General features: G+C 41.2%; 1 protein-coding gene across 3 annotated transcripts in view; it reads right to left on the bottom strand.

Moving 5' to 3' along the window:
* LOC124555686 (UNC93-like protein) overlaps positions 1–17781 on the bottom strand; it is a 402758-nt gene that overhangs the window by 164525 nt on the left and 220452 nt on the right. For 2 of the 3 annotated variants that reach the window (XM_047129688.1, XM_047129689.1), the window contains exon 2: positions 5747–5982. The exons of the other annotated variant lie outside the window; for it this stretch is intronic. In XM_047129688.1, the coding sequence (XP_046985644.1) occupies positions 5747–5958 (212 nt within the window). In that variant the 5' untranslated portion in view covers positions 5959–5982. The remainder of the gene's footprint in view (positions 1–5746; positions 5983–17781) is intronic. 3 annotated transcript variants of the gene reach the window in all.

The following is a 17781-nucleotide window of genomic DNA, read 5'->3' as shown; positions in this document are numbered from 1 at the left end:
GAAGAAATGGCGGCCCAGACCAGTACTTTTTGAGGATGCAGGGACGATGGGACTGCAACATGGGGCTTTTCGGTTCCCCATATGCGCCAGTTCTGTTTATTGACGAAGCCGTCCAGGTAAAAATAAGCTTCGTGAGTAAACCAAATGCTGCCCACATGCATATCGCCGTCATCAATCCTGTGCACTATATCGTTAGCGAATGTCTCTCGTGCAGCAATGGTAGCGGCGCTGAGGGGTTGCTGCGTTTGAATTTTGTATGGATAGAGGTGTAAACTCTGGCGCATGAGACGATACGTGGACGATGGCGTCATTTGGACCGCAGCTGCAACACGGCGAACGGAAACCCGAGGCCGCTGTTGGATCACCTGCTGCACTAGCTGCGCGTTGCCGTCTGTGGTTGCCGTACGCAGTCGCCCTACCTTTCCAGCACGTTCATCCGTCACGTTCCCAGTCCGTTGAATTTTTCAAACAGATCCTTTATTGTATCGCTTTTCGGTCCTTTGGTTACATTAAACCTCCGTTGAAAACTTCGTCTTGTTGCAACAACACTGTGTTCTAGGCGGTGGAATTCGAACACCAGAAAAATCATCTGTTCTAAGGAATAAACCATGTTGTCTACAGCACACTTGCACGTTGTGAACACCACACGCTTACAGCAGAAAGACGACGTACAGAATGGCGCACCCACAGACTGCGTTGTCTTCTATATCTTTCACATCACTTGCAGCGCCACCTGTTGTTGAAAATTGTAACTACTGTAATTTTGAAAGTTTGTCCGCCTGAAAATGTACTGTTGTCCCAAGCATATTGCAACAAACGGTGTATTTCTATCGCTGCTCGTTTAGTTTTTATTGCCGTTTCAAATATACCGGTCATTTTTGAAACACCCTGTAATATCCGTGAATAACGAGCAGCCGTATAGCGTACACGGTGATGGTGCCTGGCAGCGGCACAGGTGGGTTTCATAGGATTTACGAATTTAAATCACGATCATTTGGTCGCCGAAACATTAACGCGAGATCACTATAATCCTCCTCAAACCACTGTAGCACGATTCTGACTCGGAGACACGGACAATTATACTGCTGAAAGATGACATCGCCGTCAGGGAAGACATGAAGCATGAAGGGATACAGGTAGTTCGCTGCTGTCAGCGTGTCTTCGATTGCTGCCACAGGTCCCATGAAAGAGCAGAAGAATGTCTCCCATAGCATAACAGTGTTCCCACCAGTCTGCGTCCGTGGAACGCTGCACGTTTCGAGTCACCGTTCACCTCGATGACGGCTTTTGTGGAATCGACCATCGACCAATTGTAGCAAAAATATGATTCACCCGCAGAGCCGACACGTTTCCATTGATCGACGGCTGAATCGCGATGGTCCCGTGCCCACTGCAATCGTTATTGACGATGTCATTGGGTCAGCACGTGAGCACGTAATGGTAATCTGTTGTGGAGCTCCAAGGTCAACAGGTATGCTCCGAAACACTTGTGCCTGCATCAGTATTGTGCTCTTTCAGCAGAGATGCCACAGACCACCATCTATCCTACGTTACAGTGGAGACATGCCTCCGAAACCCACGTGCTGTGAAGAGTTGTGGATGTCCAACCATTTAGCGAATAGTGATAGTTTCACTGTCTGGATCAGGCTCATCCAAACTGTGCCCCTGGGGCGCTAGCGCCGGCGATCGCCCGCGGCCAGCGCCCCGGGTGAATTCGTATGCTGTCGCAGTGGCCGAGCCGTGTCGCTTAGCTGGCCGTGCGGACCGCCCGACCGCCCGCCGCGTCTCTCGACCTTATACCAGCATAAGACACAACCACGGGTTTGGATATTTTTCTAGCCGTGGAAAACGTGTTAGAGTCAATGGGTTTAAAATGGGAACGCCTGACCAGTGTAACAACGGATGGAGCCCCCTGCGCTACGAGGGATACGCACTGGATTCCTGGGTAACGTCAGGTCAAAAATGGCTGAAGTCGGCTGTTCCTTATTCGCGGCAGTCCATTGTCTGATATACCAGGGGGCACTTTGTGCGAAGATTCCGCGCGGTCTTAGGCGCTGCAGTCGTGGACTGTGCGGCTGGTCCCGGCGGAGGTTCGAGTCCTCCCTCGGGCATGGGTGTGTGTTTGTCCTTAGGATAATTTAGGTTAAGTAGTATGTAAGCTTAGGGACTGATGATCTTAGCAGTTAAGTCCCATAAGATTTCACACACATTTGAACATTTTTGTGAGAAGATTGTGGCTCAAATGGCTCTGAGCACTATGGGACTTAACATCTATGGTCATCAGTCCCCTAGAACTTAGAACTACTTAAAGCTAACTAACCTAAGGACATCACACAACACCCAGTCATCACGAGAAGATTGTCAACGTAAAAAGTGTTATGGACACAGTTCTTCGAACGGTTAATTATCTTCGATCGCATGGACTCACACAACTCCAATTTAAAGAATTTCTGGCTGATATCGAAGCGGAATACCTGGACATCCCCTACCACACCGAAGTAAGAAAAAAAAATGGCTCTGAGCACTATGGGACTTAACTGCTGAGGTCATCAGTCCCCTAGAACTTAGAACTACTTAAACCTAACTAACCTAAGGACGTTACACACATCCATGCCCGAGGCAGGATTCGAACCTGCGACCGTGTCGGTCGCGCAGCTCCAGACTGTAGCGCCTAGAACCGCTCGGCCACTCCGGCCGGACCGGAAGTAAGATGGTTGAGCAGAGGAAAGGTGCTTCATCGGTTTTTCTCCTAGAGGGGTGAAATAAATACCTTTTTGAAATGAAAGGACGTCCAGAAGAATTACTTTGTGATCCTAAGTGGGTGGCGAATTTGGCTTTTTTGAGTGACCTTACTGGTCATTTAAATACTTTGAACATTTCACTCCAAAGCGAAAATCACTCTGTTGCTGATTTAGTGCAGACGATTCAAGCATTTAAAAAAAAAAACTTATTTTGTGGGGAAAACAGTTGCGCGAGAAGAATTGTGGACACTTTCCTGCACTAGACGGTGTTAAAGAAGATGTGGATTTTTCAGATTATGTTCTAATCATTTGCGAATTACAAGAACAGTTTGAAAACAGATTTTTGGAAATATGTGAGCTTCAACCAGCCTTATATATATTTGTACGCCGGTTTGCCATTAGGTCAGAGGACGTCTCACAAGTGCTTCAACTAGAGTTGATTGACCTGCAGTGCGATATCGGTCTGAAGAACCGCTTTCTTATGTGTAAAACTTTGGATGACTTTTACAGATGTCTTCCACGAGAGAAATATCCTCTTTTGCACAAGCATGCGGCCAAATTTCTCTCAATGTTTGGTTCTACGTACATTTGTGAGCACTTTTTCTCTCTTTTAAAGCTTACTAGAACTAAGAACCGTTCATTACCTGGCGATAAAAATTTTACTCATTCTTTGAGGTTAGCAATTTCACGGAATATTGTACCAAACCTAGACAAAATCGTTTCCTCGAAAAAGAAAAACGTGTAAAATGTTAATTGTCTTCTTTAACAATGTTGACTGTAAGAATTAAAGAGCTTTATAACCTTAATTCTATTATTAATAAGTTTTCAACTTCGTCAGTTAAAATTATTACGTACAAAACAGAAAACTAAGGATCCAATTTCTAAACTCTGAAAAGGGATACAAAGAGCTGTAGCACGAAGTATAACAAAAAATATTTACTTGTAACTACTAACAGTAAGAATGAGACACTATATCCCTTACATAAAACTATTTCTAAAATAGAATATTTTGTTTACGTTTGATCAGACCGCAGGACAGTCCAGCGCAGAGCAGTGCTGTGCGGTCTCACTCGCTCCGCAGTTCTCTCTCTCTCTCTCTCTCTCTCTCTCTCTCTCTCTCTCTCTCTCTCTCTCTCCCCCCCCCCCCCCTCACTCCTATGGCGACACTAGCGACACAGGGTCGCGGACGGGGCGCTGAACTACACTGCCTTGCGCCCGCGGGGCGCGGGCGCGCCCGCCGGCCGCAATCCTTGGATGAGCCTGGTCTAGATGCTCATCACTGTAGCACATGAAAATTCGACGCTTCGCCGTTTTCGAGATACTCGTTCAACCGCTGGGCATAATAATAATCTGCCCTTTAAAAAAGTCGCTGATCTCAAGGGATTTCGCCATTTGCACCCCAAATATTCGGTAGGGTGATGACTCGTCCGTGTCTGCTCCGCTTACATACACTGCTGGCCATTAAAATTGCTACACCACGAAGATGACGTGCTACAGACGCGAAATTTAACCGACAGGAAGAAGATGCTGTGATATGCAAATGATTAGCTTTTCAGAGCATTCACACAAGGTTGGCGCCGGTGGCGATACCTACAACGTGCTGACATGCGGAAAGTTTCCAACCGATTTCTCATACGCAAGCAACAGTTGACCGGCGTTGGGCGTTGCTTGGTGAAACGTTGTTGTGATGCCTCGTGTAGAGAGGAGCAATGCGTACCATCACGTTTCCGACTTTGATAAAAGTCCGATTGTAGCCTATCGCGATTGTGGTTTATCGTATCGCGACATTGCTGCTGGCGTTGGTCGAGATCCAACGACTGTTAGCAGAATATGGAATCGGTGGGTTCAGGAGGGTAATACGGAACGCCGTACTGGATCCCAACGGCCTCGTATCACTAGCAGTCGAGATGACAGGCATCTTATCTGCATGGCTGTAACGGATCGTGCAGCCACGTCTCGATCCCTGAGTCAATAGATGGGGACCTCTGCAAGACAACAACCATCTGCACGAACAGTTCGACGACGTTTGCAGCAGCATGGACTATCAGCTCTGAGACCATGGCTGCGGTTACCCTTGACGCTGCGTTACAGACAGGAGCGCCTGCGATGGTGTACTCAACGACGAACTTGGGTGCACGAATGTCAGAACGTAATTTTTTCGGATGAATCCAGGTTCTGTTTACAGCATCATGATGGTCACATCCGTGTTTGGCGACATCGCGGTGAACGCACATTGGAAGGGTGTATTCGTCATCGCCATACTGGCGTATCACCCGGCTTGATGGTATGGGGTGCCATTGGTTACACGTCTCGGTCACCTCTTGTTCGCATTGACGGCACTTTGAACAGTGGACGTTACATTTCAGATGTGTTACGACTCGTGGCTCTACCTTTCATTCGATCCCTGCGAAACCCTACATTTCAGCAGGATAATGCATGACCGCATGTTGCAGGTCCTGCACGGGTCTTTCTGGATACAGAAAATGTTCGACTGCTGCCCTGGAAAGCACATTTTCCAGATCTCTCACCAATTGAAAGCGTGTGGTCAATGGTGGCCGAGCAACTGGCTCGTCACAAACGCCAGTCACTACTCTTGACGAACTGTCGTATCGTGTTGAAGCTGCATGGGCAGCTGTACCTGTACACGCCATCCAAACTCAATTTGACTCAATGGCCACACGTATCAAGGCCGTTATTACGGCCACAGGTGGTTGTTCTGGGTACTGATTTCTCAGCATCTAAGCACCCAAATTGCATGAAAATGTGATCACATGTCAGTTCTAGTATAATGTATTTGTCCAATGAATACCCGTTTATCATCTGCATTTCTTCTTGGTGTAGCAATTTTAATGGCCAGTAGTGTACTTTTGTTAGTGTGCCGCGTGCCCGCAACGGCACCAGTCGTCATCCAACGTCGCGGCGTGCAGTGGTCGTAATGTTCTGGGTCGTCAGTGTACATAAGTACTCAAACGCTGTAAAGGCGAATGAGAGAGAAGCAGACGCACCGTATGAGGAAGACGGAGAGGAAGAGGCTGGAAGCGACGAGCGCGGCGTACTGGGCTGCAAGCGCGGCCGTGCCCACGCCGCCCGCCTTGTTGATCGAACTCTGCAGGTGGGTCGCGCCCAGCACCGCCGTGAAGTGCACCATGAACGACACGCCCAGCATCACCATGTTCTTCAGCATCCGCGCAGAGTCGCTCAGCTTCAGCCGCAACATTCTCGCCGTCTCTCACTGTCGCTTCTGCAACGCCAAGAAACGGAATTTACCAAATGATACAGTATGAACTACATTCGCTTTCTTACGGGAATTCACGTCCGTCTACAAACAAGCAACTATACGATTTAATGCTTAAACATGATTCGGCACATTTGTACCGTCATTAGCTGTTATATTTATCAAGGTTGTAAGGCATCAGGGGAAATACTAAATTTCAATTACGAAGTGTTCCATACTGGTTTCGTGCGTATCTTTAGATACACGTTGATAGAATAACGCAATACTTTTGGACAGATATACCGGGTGGTTCTAATTAAAGTTCAGCTACTCACGGAGGTTCAGTGTGAGCTTTAATTATGGTATGATACCGAAACTTGGTATATATTTTAATGCGTTAATAAGGAACTGATTTGCGTTGGAAAAAAGATAGTTCCTATTTTGCCCACCAGGTGCAAATCTTGCGCTGTACAGTGTCTCCTCGATGTCCCTGGTCTTCTTACTGAACAAATTGTGTTAGCGGAGATAAATAATAAAAATGAACACTATGACTTTCTCACTTGTTTGATCTTTTCTGCCCACATCCCGTTCCTAACCCATTACATATGGGAACATTTCTGGTCGTCCTTCTTGCAACCACAGCGCCAGGTTTGCACCTGGTGACCGAAATTGGAACTAATTGTTTTGCAACTTAATTTGGTTCCACAATAACGCATTAAAATATCTACCAAGTTCCACTGTCATACGATAATTACGGCCCACATTGGACTTCTGTGAATAACTGCACTTTAATTATAACCACCCGACAGTAAAAACTATATCTAAAGATTTCAGCAATTAATGTGAGCATTCCTTTCAGTTATTAATACGTAAACACAGAACTTTTTTCTGAGCGAAGCTCGTCACCCTATTATTTATTATGAAATAAACACACACACTAAAAGGAAACAATAGTAAATGTCTCTGCAGTTAGTAATGGGTTTCTATTTTCAGAGATTCTGATAAATATATCATTAGGCACTCGGTGTTTAACGATTTTGTGGAAAATCGTAATTTAAACAGTATTAAGTAGAAATTTATTATTCGACAGTTTTTTCAACTTCCAGATTGGCATTACATAAACAGCTTTATTAAAAACAATTTACTGAAACAAATATAAAATTACAAAATAAGCAGATCGTATTACGTAACATTTACAAAGTAAAATGTTATCTGAAGTAGTCCTGTTATACTCGCATCTCATTTTTCAGTTCCAGTTGCACATTTTTTAAGTGTATGACTAGTTTCGATCTTCCTGGGTCATCTTCAAATGTATGTAGTTGCGTCAGCAAACAGTCTTGTGTGTCACAACTACGCTTCAGGATAAAAACTATGGACATTGTCACACACCAACTTTGAAAATTCATATCTGCTTGCAAGCAAGCAAACATTTTGTTCTGTCAAAAAAACTCGTATGTTCGGGGGTATGTGGCTTTTAATCCAGCTTTTCTGATCAAAAAATGCAATTAATTTGAAAACCTAAGTTTTCTGCACAAGAAAATACGCACTTTTATTTAAATATATACTCCGATTATGAAACTATTGTAATAAGAGACTGTAACCTTCGAGAAGCTTCTGGCGCAAATACAGAAATTATAAATACGCGAAAAGCGAGCCAACTGGTTCTCAGCTGTTATTGTGATTACTCTGACTTCAGTTCTCGTAAGTCCAGGGGCATTTTGAGTAAATTCTGGCTAGCCCATCTAAAGATCGTATTTTGTCATGTTCAGAAGTCAGCAAAGTAACTGAAATGAGTTTGTAAGGCTTTGTGAGGATACTGTACAAAAAAAACATGAAGAATAAATATCGAGAAATAAACAGCTATTTGTTTCATTTAAATGGAGGATAGTTCATGGGACGTACTAGACGACGACGTCCTAGTCTTCTACTCTTACCCCCAAGAAAGTATGAGCATAAAATATTTACTTTTTGTATACTTACCTTACCTGCTGAGATCATTACGTGCTGTGATAGTTCTTAACTTGCTCCTAGAAGGACACTTCCACAAACTGAAATTTACGTGTCTTGTGGATATTATTGTGAAATTTTTAACATGTTTAAAATGTTTCGATAGTATTGCTAAGGGAAGAGAGTTTACAAGGAATTATTCTCTAGTGTTTCCTGAAAGTATTTGTCTGGGGTGTAGCCTGATACGGAACTGAAACGCGAACGGTGAGTGGTGCAGACAGGAAGAGAACAGAATGTTTTGAAATGCGGTACTACAGAAGAATGACGAAGATCAGACAGTCACATCGAATAACAAGTGAGAGGTACTGAATCACACTGAGCAAAAACGAAATTCATGGCGCAACTTGATTAAAAGAAGAGATCGGATGATAGAGCACATACTGAGGCTTGAACGAGTCGGCGGTCCGGTAAGAAAGGGAAGTGTGGGATGGGCGAGCTGGGACTTGCAGTGGTAGAGAAAACACTGTCCCAAATTGTTCGGTATGGGCTTTGAAGGGCACTGAAGCTAACAATACAGAAATATAAGACGGTACGTTGGGAAAAATCATCTCCATCATCCGTGAATGAAAAGTCAGAAGAAAGTTTCACTGTCACAGATCACATCGCCACATTGCTACAATGGCCATTAAGTCGGATCGGGGAAATAACTTCAGCCTTCTTTTATGCTCTTGAGGAAAACTGGCAGTCAGTTCATCCGATAGCCTGTGCCAACGCTCCACTTTTGAGAATATCGCATTGTACCTAGTTTCTGTCTTCGTCTCCTTGTTAGATGTAAACATGGATTTACTGCCACACTTACCGGGCCCACAGCAACTTGTGTCGGTTAGTAGGTAATTCTTGGGTTTCTTAACAATTTTATTATCAGGGCTATAACCGAATGGTTAACCCTCACGGTATTGAGGTATGTGTGCAATAAACAGCATTCGTGGATAGGAAACATATACTCAACAAAAAATATCTAGCTTCCACTAAAAATGTAGGACAAGATATTTCAAACTAGCTCAAAACACAAAAAATTAAAATTCTTGAGGGTATTTTTGTTCTGTCGTTGCAAGTACAAAAATGCTTGAGTTTTTTCACCAGACGCGTTTCGCTTTGTTGAGGTAAAGCATCATGAGTGGTGGTGATTTTCGGTTGATGTCTCTCTTACATCGGAAAATGCCGTCTGCTAGCACATCGCTGTTTTTCTGCGTTAGACACTGATAATTTTGGTCTAATTTTTAATTGCTTTGTAGCACTATGCATTTCTTATTATTTTTACGACACACGTTGATGCACACCACTGTATTCTGTTCGTTTCTGTACACAGAATACAGTGGTGTGCATAAAAGTGGGTTGCGAAAAACACAAGAAGTGCATAGTGCTGCAGAACAACTAAACATTAGACCAAAATCATAGTGTGTAACGAACAAGAACAACGTTGTGATAGCAAGCGGCATTTCCCGATGTAAGCGAGAAATAAACCGAAAATCGCCACCACTGATGATGATGATGCTTTACCTCAATAAAGCGAAACACGTCTGGCGAGAAACGTCATGCATTTTTGTAGCTGCAACGACAGAACAAAAATACCAGCAAGAATTGTAAAGCAACTACGGACACTATGACCACGCAAATGAAGAAAAAACGAAAATTTTTCAACGGTGTGGAACATATAAACGATAATTTCAGTGTTATTTCAGTACCTTACTGAGTTATGTGCATTAGTTCAAATGGCTCTGAGCACTATGGGACTTAACATCTTAGGTCATCAGTCCCCTAGAACTTAGAACTAGTTAAACCTAACTAACCTAAGGACAGCACACACATCCATGCCCGAGGCAGGATTCGAACCTGCGACCGTAGCAGTCCCGCGGTTCCGGACTGCAGCGCCTAGAACCGCACGGCCACCGCGGCCGGCTGTGCATTAGTAACTGCCAAAATATCGCCTTTTTAATTTTTGTCTTAAAAAATTCTTTATAATTTCCTAACCAAAATAAGTTTACTTCGAGAAAATTGTACCGAAGAAATCCCATAAATTAGAGGAATTTAAAACCGTCTGGGCACATAACGACGCCTTCATGTCACGCAGACAGATCTGCTAAAAAAATAATTTTCTTCTCACTTGTTTGTTATTTTTATGACTGTTTAGTCTCTAATGTCTTAGTGACAAGATTATTTTTATTTTTTATTTACAAATCAAGTTCCGTAGGACCAAATTGAGGAGCAAATCTCCTAGGTCATGGAACGCGTTAGTACATGAAATTACAACATAAAAGTAATAACCGATAAAAATAAAATGTTTATGAACCCGAAAAAAGTCAATCCATAAGTTTAAATAAAGTTATTCAAAACTACAACAAGAATCAGCTTAATTCTTTAAGGAACTCCACGACTGAATAGAAGGAGTGACCCATGAGGAAACACTTCAGTTTCGATTTAAAAGCTCATGGATTACTGCTAAGTAATCGAGTGGTAGCTTATTGAAAACGGATGCAGCGGTATGCTGCACATCTTTCTGCACAAGAGTTAAGGAAGTCCGATCCAAATGTAGGTTTGATTTCTGCCGAGTATTAACTGAATGAAAGCTGCTTATTCTTGGGAATAAGCTAATATTGTTAACAAGAAATGACACTAAGGAATATATATATATTGAGAGGCCAATGTCAAAATACGCAGACTCGCGAAGAGGGGCCGGCAAGAGGTTCATGAACTTACACCACTTATTCTCTGAACCACCCGTTTCTGAGCCAAAAATATCCTTTTAGAATGGAAGAGTTACCCCAAAATATAATACCATACGACATAAGCGTATGAAAGTAAGCAAAATAGACTAATTTTCGTGTCGAACTATCACTCACGTCAGATACCGTTCGAATAGTAAAAATGGCAGCATTAAGTCTTTGAACAAGATCTTGAACGTGGGCTCTCCACGACAGTTCACTATCTATCTGAACACTTAGAAATTTGAACTGTTCAGTTTCCCTAATCATATGCCCATTTCTGTGAAATTAAAACGTCAGGTTTTGTTGAATTGTGTGGTAGAAACTGTAAAAACAGAGTCTTATTGTGATTTGGCGTTAGATTATTTTCATCAAGCCATGAACTTAGGTCATGAACCGCACTATTTGAAACCGAGCCAATTTTGCACACCTCAACATCCTTTACCACCAGACTAGTGTCATCAGCAAACAGAAATATTTTAGAGTTACTCATAATACTAGAGGGTATATCATTTATATAAATAAGGAACAGGAGTGCTCCCGACACTGATCCCTTGGGCACCCCCCCCCCCCCCCACTTGACCGTTTCTCACTCAGACCCCACATCACAGCCATTCTCAACATTGAAACTTCCTGGCAGATTGAAACTGTGTGCCCGACCGAGACTCGAACTCGGGACCTTTGCCTTTCGCGGGCAAGTACTCTACCATCTGAGCTACCGAAGCACGACTCACGCCCGGTGCTCACAGCTTTACTTCTGCCAGTATCTCGTCTCCTACCTTCCAAACTTTACAGAAGCTCTCCTGCGAACCTTGCAGAACTAGCACTCCTGGAAGAAAGGATATAGCGGAGACATGGCTTAGCCACAGCCTGGGGGATGTTTCCAGAATGAGAATTTTCACTCTGCAGCGGATTGTGCGCTGATATGAAACTTCCTGGCAGATTAATCTGCCAGGAAGTTTCCTATCAGCGCACACTCCGCTGCAGAGTGAAAATCTCATTCATTCTCAACATTGTCTGTTGTTAAAGTAGGAGGTGAACTAGTTGTGAACTACTCCCCATATTCCATAATGGTCCAACGTCTGGAGCAATATTTTGTGATCATCACAATCAAACGCTTTAGTTAATCAAAAAATGTACCTAGCGTTCGGAAACTTTTGTTTGGCCCATCCAGTACCTAACAGAGAAAAGAAAATATAGCATTTTCATTTGTTAAACGACTTCTAAAGCCAAACTGTATATTTGATAGCAAATCGTGTCATACAAAATGATCAATTATCCTTACATACACAGCCTTTTCAATAACTTTACAAATACTGATGGCATAGAAATAGATCTAATATTGTCTACATTATCCCTTTCTTCCTCTTTTATATGTAGCTTTACTACTGAGTACTTAAATCGTTCAGGAAACTGACCATTCCTACAGGAAAAATTACAAATATGGGTAAATAAAGGGCTAATATGTGCAGCCCAGTACTTAAATATTCTGCAAGCCATTCCATCATAACCATGAAAGTCCTTAGTCTTCAGTGATTCAATTATTGACTCAGCCTCCCCCTTCTCTGTATCACAGAGGAGTATTTCAGACATCAATCTCGAAAGGCATTTGCCAAGAAAGTTATATGATTCCCTGTAGAAGCTAAATTTTTATTTAATTCACCAGCAATGCTCAGAAAATGATTGTTAAATACAGCACATATATCCGATTTATCAGTAACAGAAATATTTTTACTACGAACTGACTTTATATCGTCGACCTTGTGCTGTTAACCTGACACTTTCTGCACAACTGACCATATGGTTTTAATTTTATCCTGTGAATTAGCTATTCTATTTGCGTACCACATACTCTCTGCCTTCCTAATAACATTTTAAGCACCTAACAGTACTGTTTGTATTGGGATACTGTAGCGTGATTGTGACTACTTCTAACGTTTTGATATAATTCCCTCTTTGTTCTACGTGATATCCTTATCCCACTAGTCAGCCACCCGTGCTGCCTTTTACTGCTAGTAGCCCGTTTAGAACGTTCTAATGGAAAGCAACTCTCAAAGACCATGAGAAAGCTGTTAAGATAAGCATTATATTTGTCGTCTATCATACTGGCACTATAAACATCCTGCCACTCTTATTCCTTGAGAAGGTTTAAAAAACTCTCTATTGCTGTTGTATTAATTTCCCTACATAGTTTGTAATAACATGTGACATTTGTTTGAGTACAAAAGCATTTTAGTGTTAAAATTTGTGTATCATGGTCTGAAAGTCCATTCACCCTTTTACTAACAGAATGTCCATCTAGTAATGAGGAATGAATAAAAATATTGTCTATGGCTGTGTTACTGTTCCCATGCACCCTAGTTGGAAAAAAACAGTGTCTGCATCAGATCACATGAATTTAGGAGATTTACTAACATCCGTTTTCTTCCACCATCATATACAAAATTTATATTGAAGTCACCACATATAAGCAATTTCTGGTACTTCCTACAAATCAAGACCCATCTCTAACTTGAGCAGAAATGCACTGAAGTCAGCGTTAGGGGTCCTATAAACAACAACAATTAGTAGATTAGTTTCGCTAAATTCAACTGCCCCTGCACAGCTTTAAAATATCTGTTCAGTATAGTGCCATGATACGTCTATGGACTCAAATGGAATAATGTTTTTTTATGTACATAGCCACTATCCCACCACGCAAGGAACTCCCTGAAAAACAGCCAGCTAATCTGTATCCCGGTAAAGGAAGCCTCTGAATTGTCTAATTATTTAAGTTGTGCTCCGACATATCTGTAATTCCAGAGTCAATATCTGTAAGCAGTTCACTAACTTTATCTCTAATATCTCTTACATTTTGATGAAATGTGGTAATTCCTTCTCTACTTGGAAACATGACATCCTCTGAAGGTGAGTTCTAAGTTAGAGGGGCTTCCTTTAAGCTGGTATACCTATCTGCTGACTTCAATTTAAAAAAGGTGCAGCTCTAACACCAACTACTACAGGAATTTTTCCATGAGTGATCCTACCACCACCCAGTAACTGTCACCTATAAGCTCTGCCAGCCTCCCCTTCCCATACCTATTGAGCTGCAGGCCATCCCTAGTGAAAGAAGTAATTACATGTTAGGACTCAAAACCAAAGTGAGAGTTTTAACAACTCTATATTGGAATGTACACCAAAAATTTCTCTGGTAGGACTTCATACATTGAAAACAGGTATGCTGGATGCTCTGCTATGTTTCAGTGATGGTGAAGTGTCAAGGTTAAGGTTATGGAACTGATGGTACTAGTGCACTAAATATGCAAATAATTTTAATTGTCATTGACCGCAGGAGACTCATCCAAGCGGAGAAATCAGTGTTGGAAGTAAGAATAAGAAGAACTCTGAAAAATAAAAGCGAGGGAACAACATCAGAAACTAGATGACTATGGACGTGGGACGCAAGTGTTACGCAGGGCAGGTAGTGAGAAAAGCTTTGAATTTTAACTTGAATTTCCCAGAAGTTCATTTTTTGATGTTTTGGTACACGCAGATTAAAAACTACTACGGACAGAGGACTGAAATTTTGTATACTGTCGTAAAACATACTTAAGGAGTGACTTACGAAGAAAGCCACCAAAATTGTGAAAACCTTTATTGGATCTTCATTTACTACATGGTATTGAAATTTCACATTCCAATTCCACTTCTAAGAGTGATAAAAATATTAACTAACAAAACCTTGCACGAGACCACACCATTTGTTTTTCTGTATTTCCTCACATTTATTCCTGCGGTGTTTTCTTCTAATTTTATGCAATGTGGGGAATATTTCAGTGTTTATCAGACCCATAACGTCTACAAAAGTGTGCGAATGCAAAAATTCAAAATCATAATGAAAATCACAAATTTCTGATAGGAAAACCATTCCCCAAGGACAGCACTTGTTCACAGAGACTAGCACTTGAACTACATGCTTTCACACTGTCGATACTGAAGGAAATCGATAACAGGAGAATTGATGCAGTTGAGCATTATTGTTACTCAATTTGAAAATCAGGTTAACCTATCAGGGCATGCAAAGAAAAGACTGCTTGAGGAGGAAGAGGAGGAGGACAATGCATATGTTTTGCATTAGTTCACATAGATAAGGTGAGGCCTAAAAGAAACACTGTCAAATCTTTGTTTCAGGTTTCTCATAACTTATATTTTGCCAACTTTATGTACCTTTTCCACACAAATCACTGACATTATAGTACTTAAATTTAGCATGAAATTAGCTACTACTATAGTGAAACATTCTGTGGAAGGAAGTTTAATTTACTGCAATAGTGAGAAATTTCTGTAAGAGAATGGCCCTAAGATTGAGTATATTTTTTTTCAAAGAAATTAGGATAGCTGTAAAAATCTAGGAAAAGAAGATATAGATAGTCTGTTCCACAGATATTTGTAAAAACGGTATATCAAACTTTGTACAAAAATACATGAATTTCGTTGAGCCAGATTTTCAAAAAGACGAATATTTGTACTCACTCTCTTGAAAAAACGATAATTGTTTATAATTGAAAACACACAACTTCAATAAGCATGAAAACTTATGTATGTATCCATATAACATTCCTCAACAACTGTGCCAAATTTAGTCACATTGCCTTGAAAACGTAAGATGTTATAGGTTTTCTTCCTAGTATTGCAGCTTCGCATACGTCCCCCCTTAAATAAAAAGCAGACGATTCATATGACTTAAGTTTGAAAATTAAAGACCTTTTTAAGAAAATACAGAGTTAATTACTGAAATTATAGACGTTCATTATTTAAAAAATTTTGAACCCTAATTTATGACAGCAACATCCTGTTGAAATCTCTACTTTAAGCTTAATAGTGAAAGGAATTTCCAGAAAAAAATATCAAGCTTCTACTTTGATTTTATTACGAGATATGTGCATCTATGCTTTACATAAATGATTAACACGATTTATTTCACTTGTTACACAAAATACAATTCAGAAAAAAGTGTATGACTCATATGTCAATTAGTTCCCAAAATATCTCATAAAAGGTGTTCAGCATTACGTGGGCTTACAACTCTTATTCTTTGACTTACACTGTTTCGATAACTCGCCAATTTTTCAAGATTTCCCCTTGTGTTCACGACCCAGTACCCTTAATCTAAATTCTACATGATTAGTCTGCAATTCACTATTAAGTACCTTGAGGAGGCATCATCGAACCACCTTCAAGCTATTTCTCTCCCGTTCCCTCTCAAACGGCGCGCGGGAAAAACGAGCACTTAAACCTTTCTGTGCGAACTCTGATTTGTCTTATTTTATCGTGATAATCATTTCTCCCTATGTATATGGGCGCCAACAGAATATTTTCACAATCTGAGAAAGTTGGTGATTGGTATTACACGAGGAGATCCTGCGCACCCAAAAACGCCTTTGTTGCCATCCCAATTCACGTGTCATGTCCGTAGCATTCTGTCCTCCATTTCAAATAATACAAAACGAGCTGCCCTTGTTTGAACTGTTTTGATGTCCTCCGTCACTCCCAAGATAGCGAACAAGAGTGATGTAGAAGACCTGTTGTATTTTCTCAGCGTTCTGCCAATAAATCGTAGTCTTTGGTTTGCTTTCCCCACAACATTATCCGTGGGACCATTGCAATCTAAGTTACTCGTAATTCGTAGAGAATAAGATTGTCACAAGCACTTAGAAACATAAAAGTCGCTGTGCAGTCGGCGTACGCGCGCACGAAAGACACAGAGAGAGGGAGAGGGGGGGGGGGGGGGGGGCGAGAGAGAGAGAGAGAGAGAGAGAGAGAGAGAGAGAGAGAGAGATATCATTTGTTTAGTATAAAAGAGAATGTCAGATACTGTATCACGCAGTAATTTACATCAGTTCACACAGGCACGCCTTTCCTATTGTGTAGTGTCACAAGAACGAGGTTACCAAGCTGACGCCTGTTAACTCGCGTTACCAAAGAAAATGTCAAGGTCAAACTGCGGTATCTATTAGAAAGTAAGGTAAAGACGGTCTCGCATGTATACAGAGGACGTATCAAAACATAGAAGCTGCGCAAATAATGACGTCACTTAATCAATGAGAAACAAAATCAAAGCACGATTTCAGAAGATCCAGTGAGGTTGCAAAGAAACGTGAAGATCATTCTAATCGATTTAATGAGTCGGCGCTTAGAGATCGTACAACCGAATATTTTCAACAAGCGATTGGACATTCGGTTTTTTTTTCGTGCAGTTGTTTTTTTTTCAGTCGAATGAAACAACCGAATAAAAGTAGTCTACGGCCTCGTCCCTGTCCAGGTTTGAGTGGTTTAACTTAATGTGGGGCAACCGATTGTCGCAAGCATCTGTCGGCTATGTCAAAGAGTATAATATCTATGGAGTGAGCATTTGGATGCACGGAACGAGAACTGTCCCCGCAACACCTCCTGCAGCTCAAGTTACGTGATTTTGCAACGGTGCGTTTCAACCGGTTTAGCGCTTAGCGCATTTTGATTGTTATTACTTCGCTGCTACAGGTAGCTCACATTTAGAAGTACCGTGAAACTTCGTATTTTACAGACATCTTGCCAATTTCACACCAGGAATTGATGAAGTTGGCTTAAAGATGTGAGGAGCAGCGGTATTGTGCTTTTTGCCACAGTATCATAGCTGTGATTTCATTTTATTTGTGTGTTTTCGGTAACGGGATAAGAAGTGACAGACAACAATAATTTTTTTCCGTTTTCCATTTCACTTATTCATATTATAGAATCTCTGTTCTAATTAACTACGTTACAATGACACTGTAAACGATGTCGAAGTGTTATGAAAAAAGAACTCATTTGGAACCATGAAACTGTTACAGAAAATATGGTAAGCAATTTCACCATCTGCTTGTCCATTATTATTTCAGTTTTTCTTTACTTACATCCTGCTTCATAGACAAGTAAAATATTTATTACATTTTTCCTCATCTCACTAGAAAAGCAGAATCATACGCTACACACTAAAAAGAAAATAAATAAAATAAAATAAAACAGTAAAAAAAATAAAAGATCAATCGGCAAATTTTGGAGTATTAAAAGAAGTGAAAGACAACAATATATATATATATATATATATATATATATATAT

Source organism: Schistocerca americana, chromosome X (genome assembly GCF_021461395.2).
Source record: "Schistocerca americana isolate TAMUIC-IGC-003095 chromosome X, iqSchAmer2.1, whole genome shotgun sequence".
Lineage (NCBI taxonomy): Eukaryota > Metazoa > Arthropoda > Insecta > Orthoptera > Acrididae > Schistocerca > Schistocerca americana.
The sequence above is the reverse complement of the archived record's forward strand: the minus strand, read 5'-3'. Positions and strand labels throughout refer to the sequence as shown.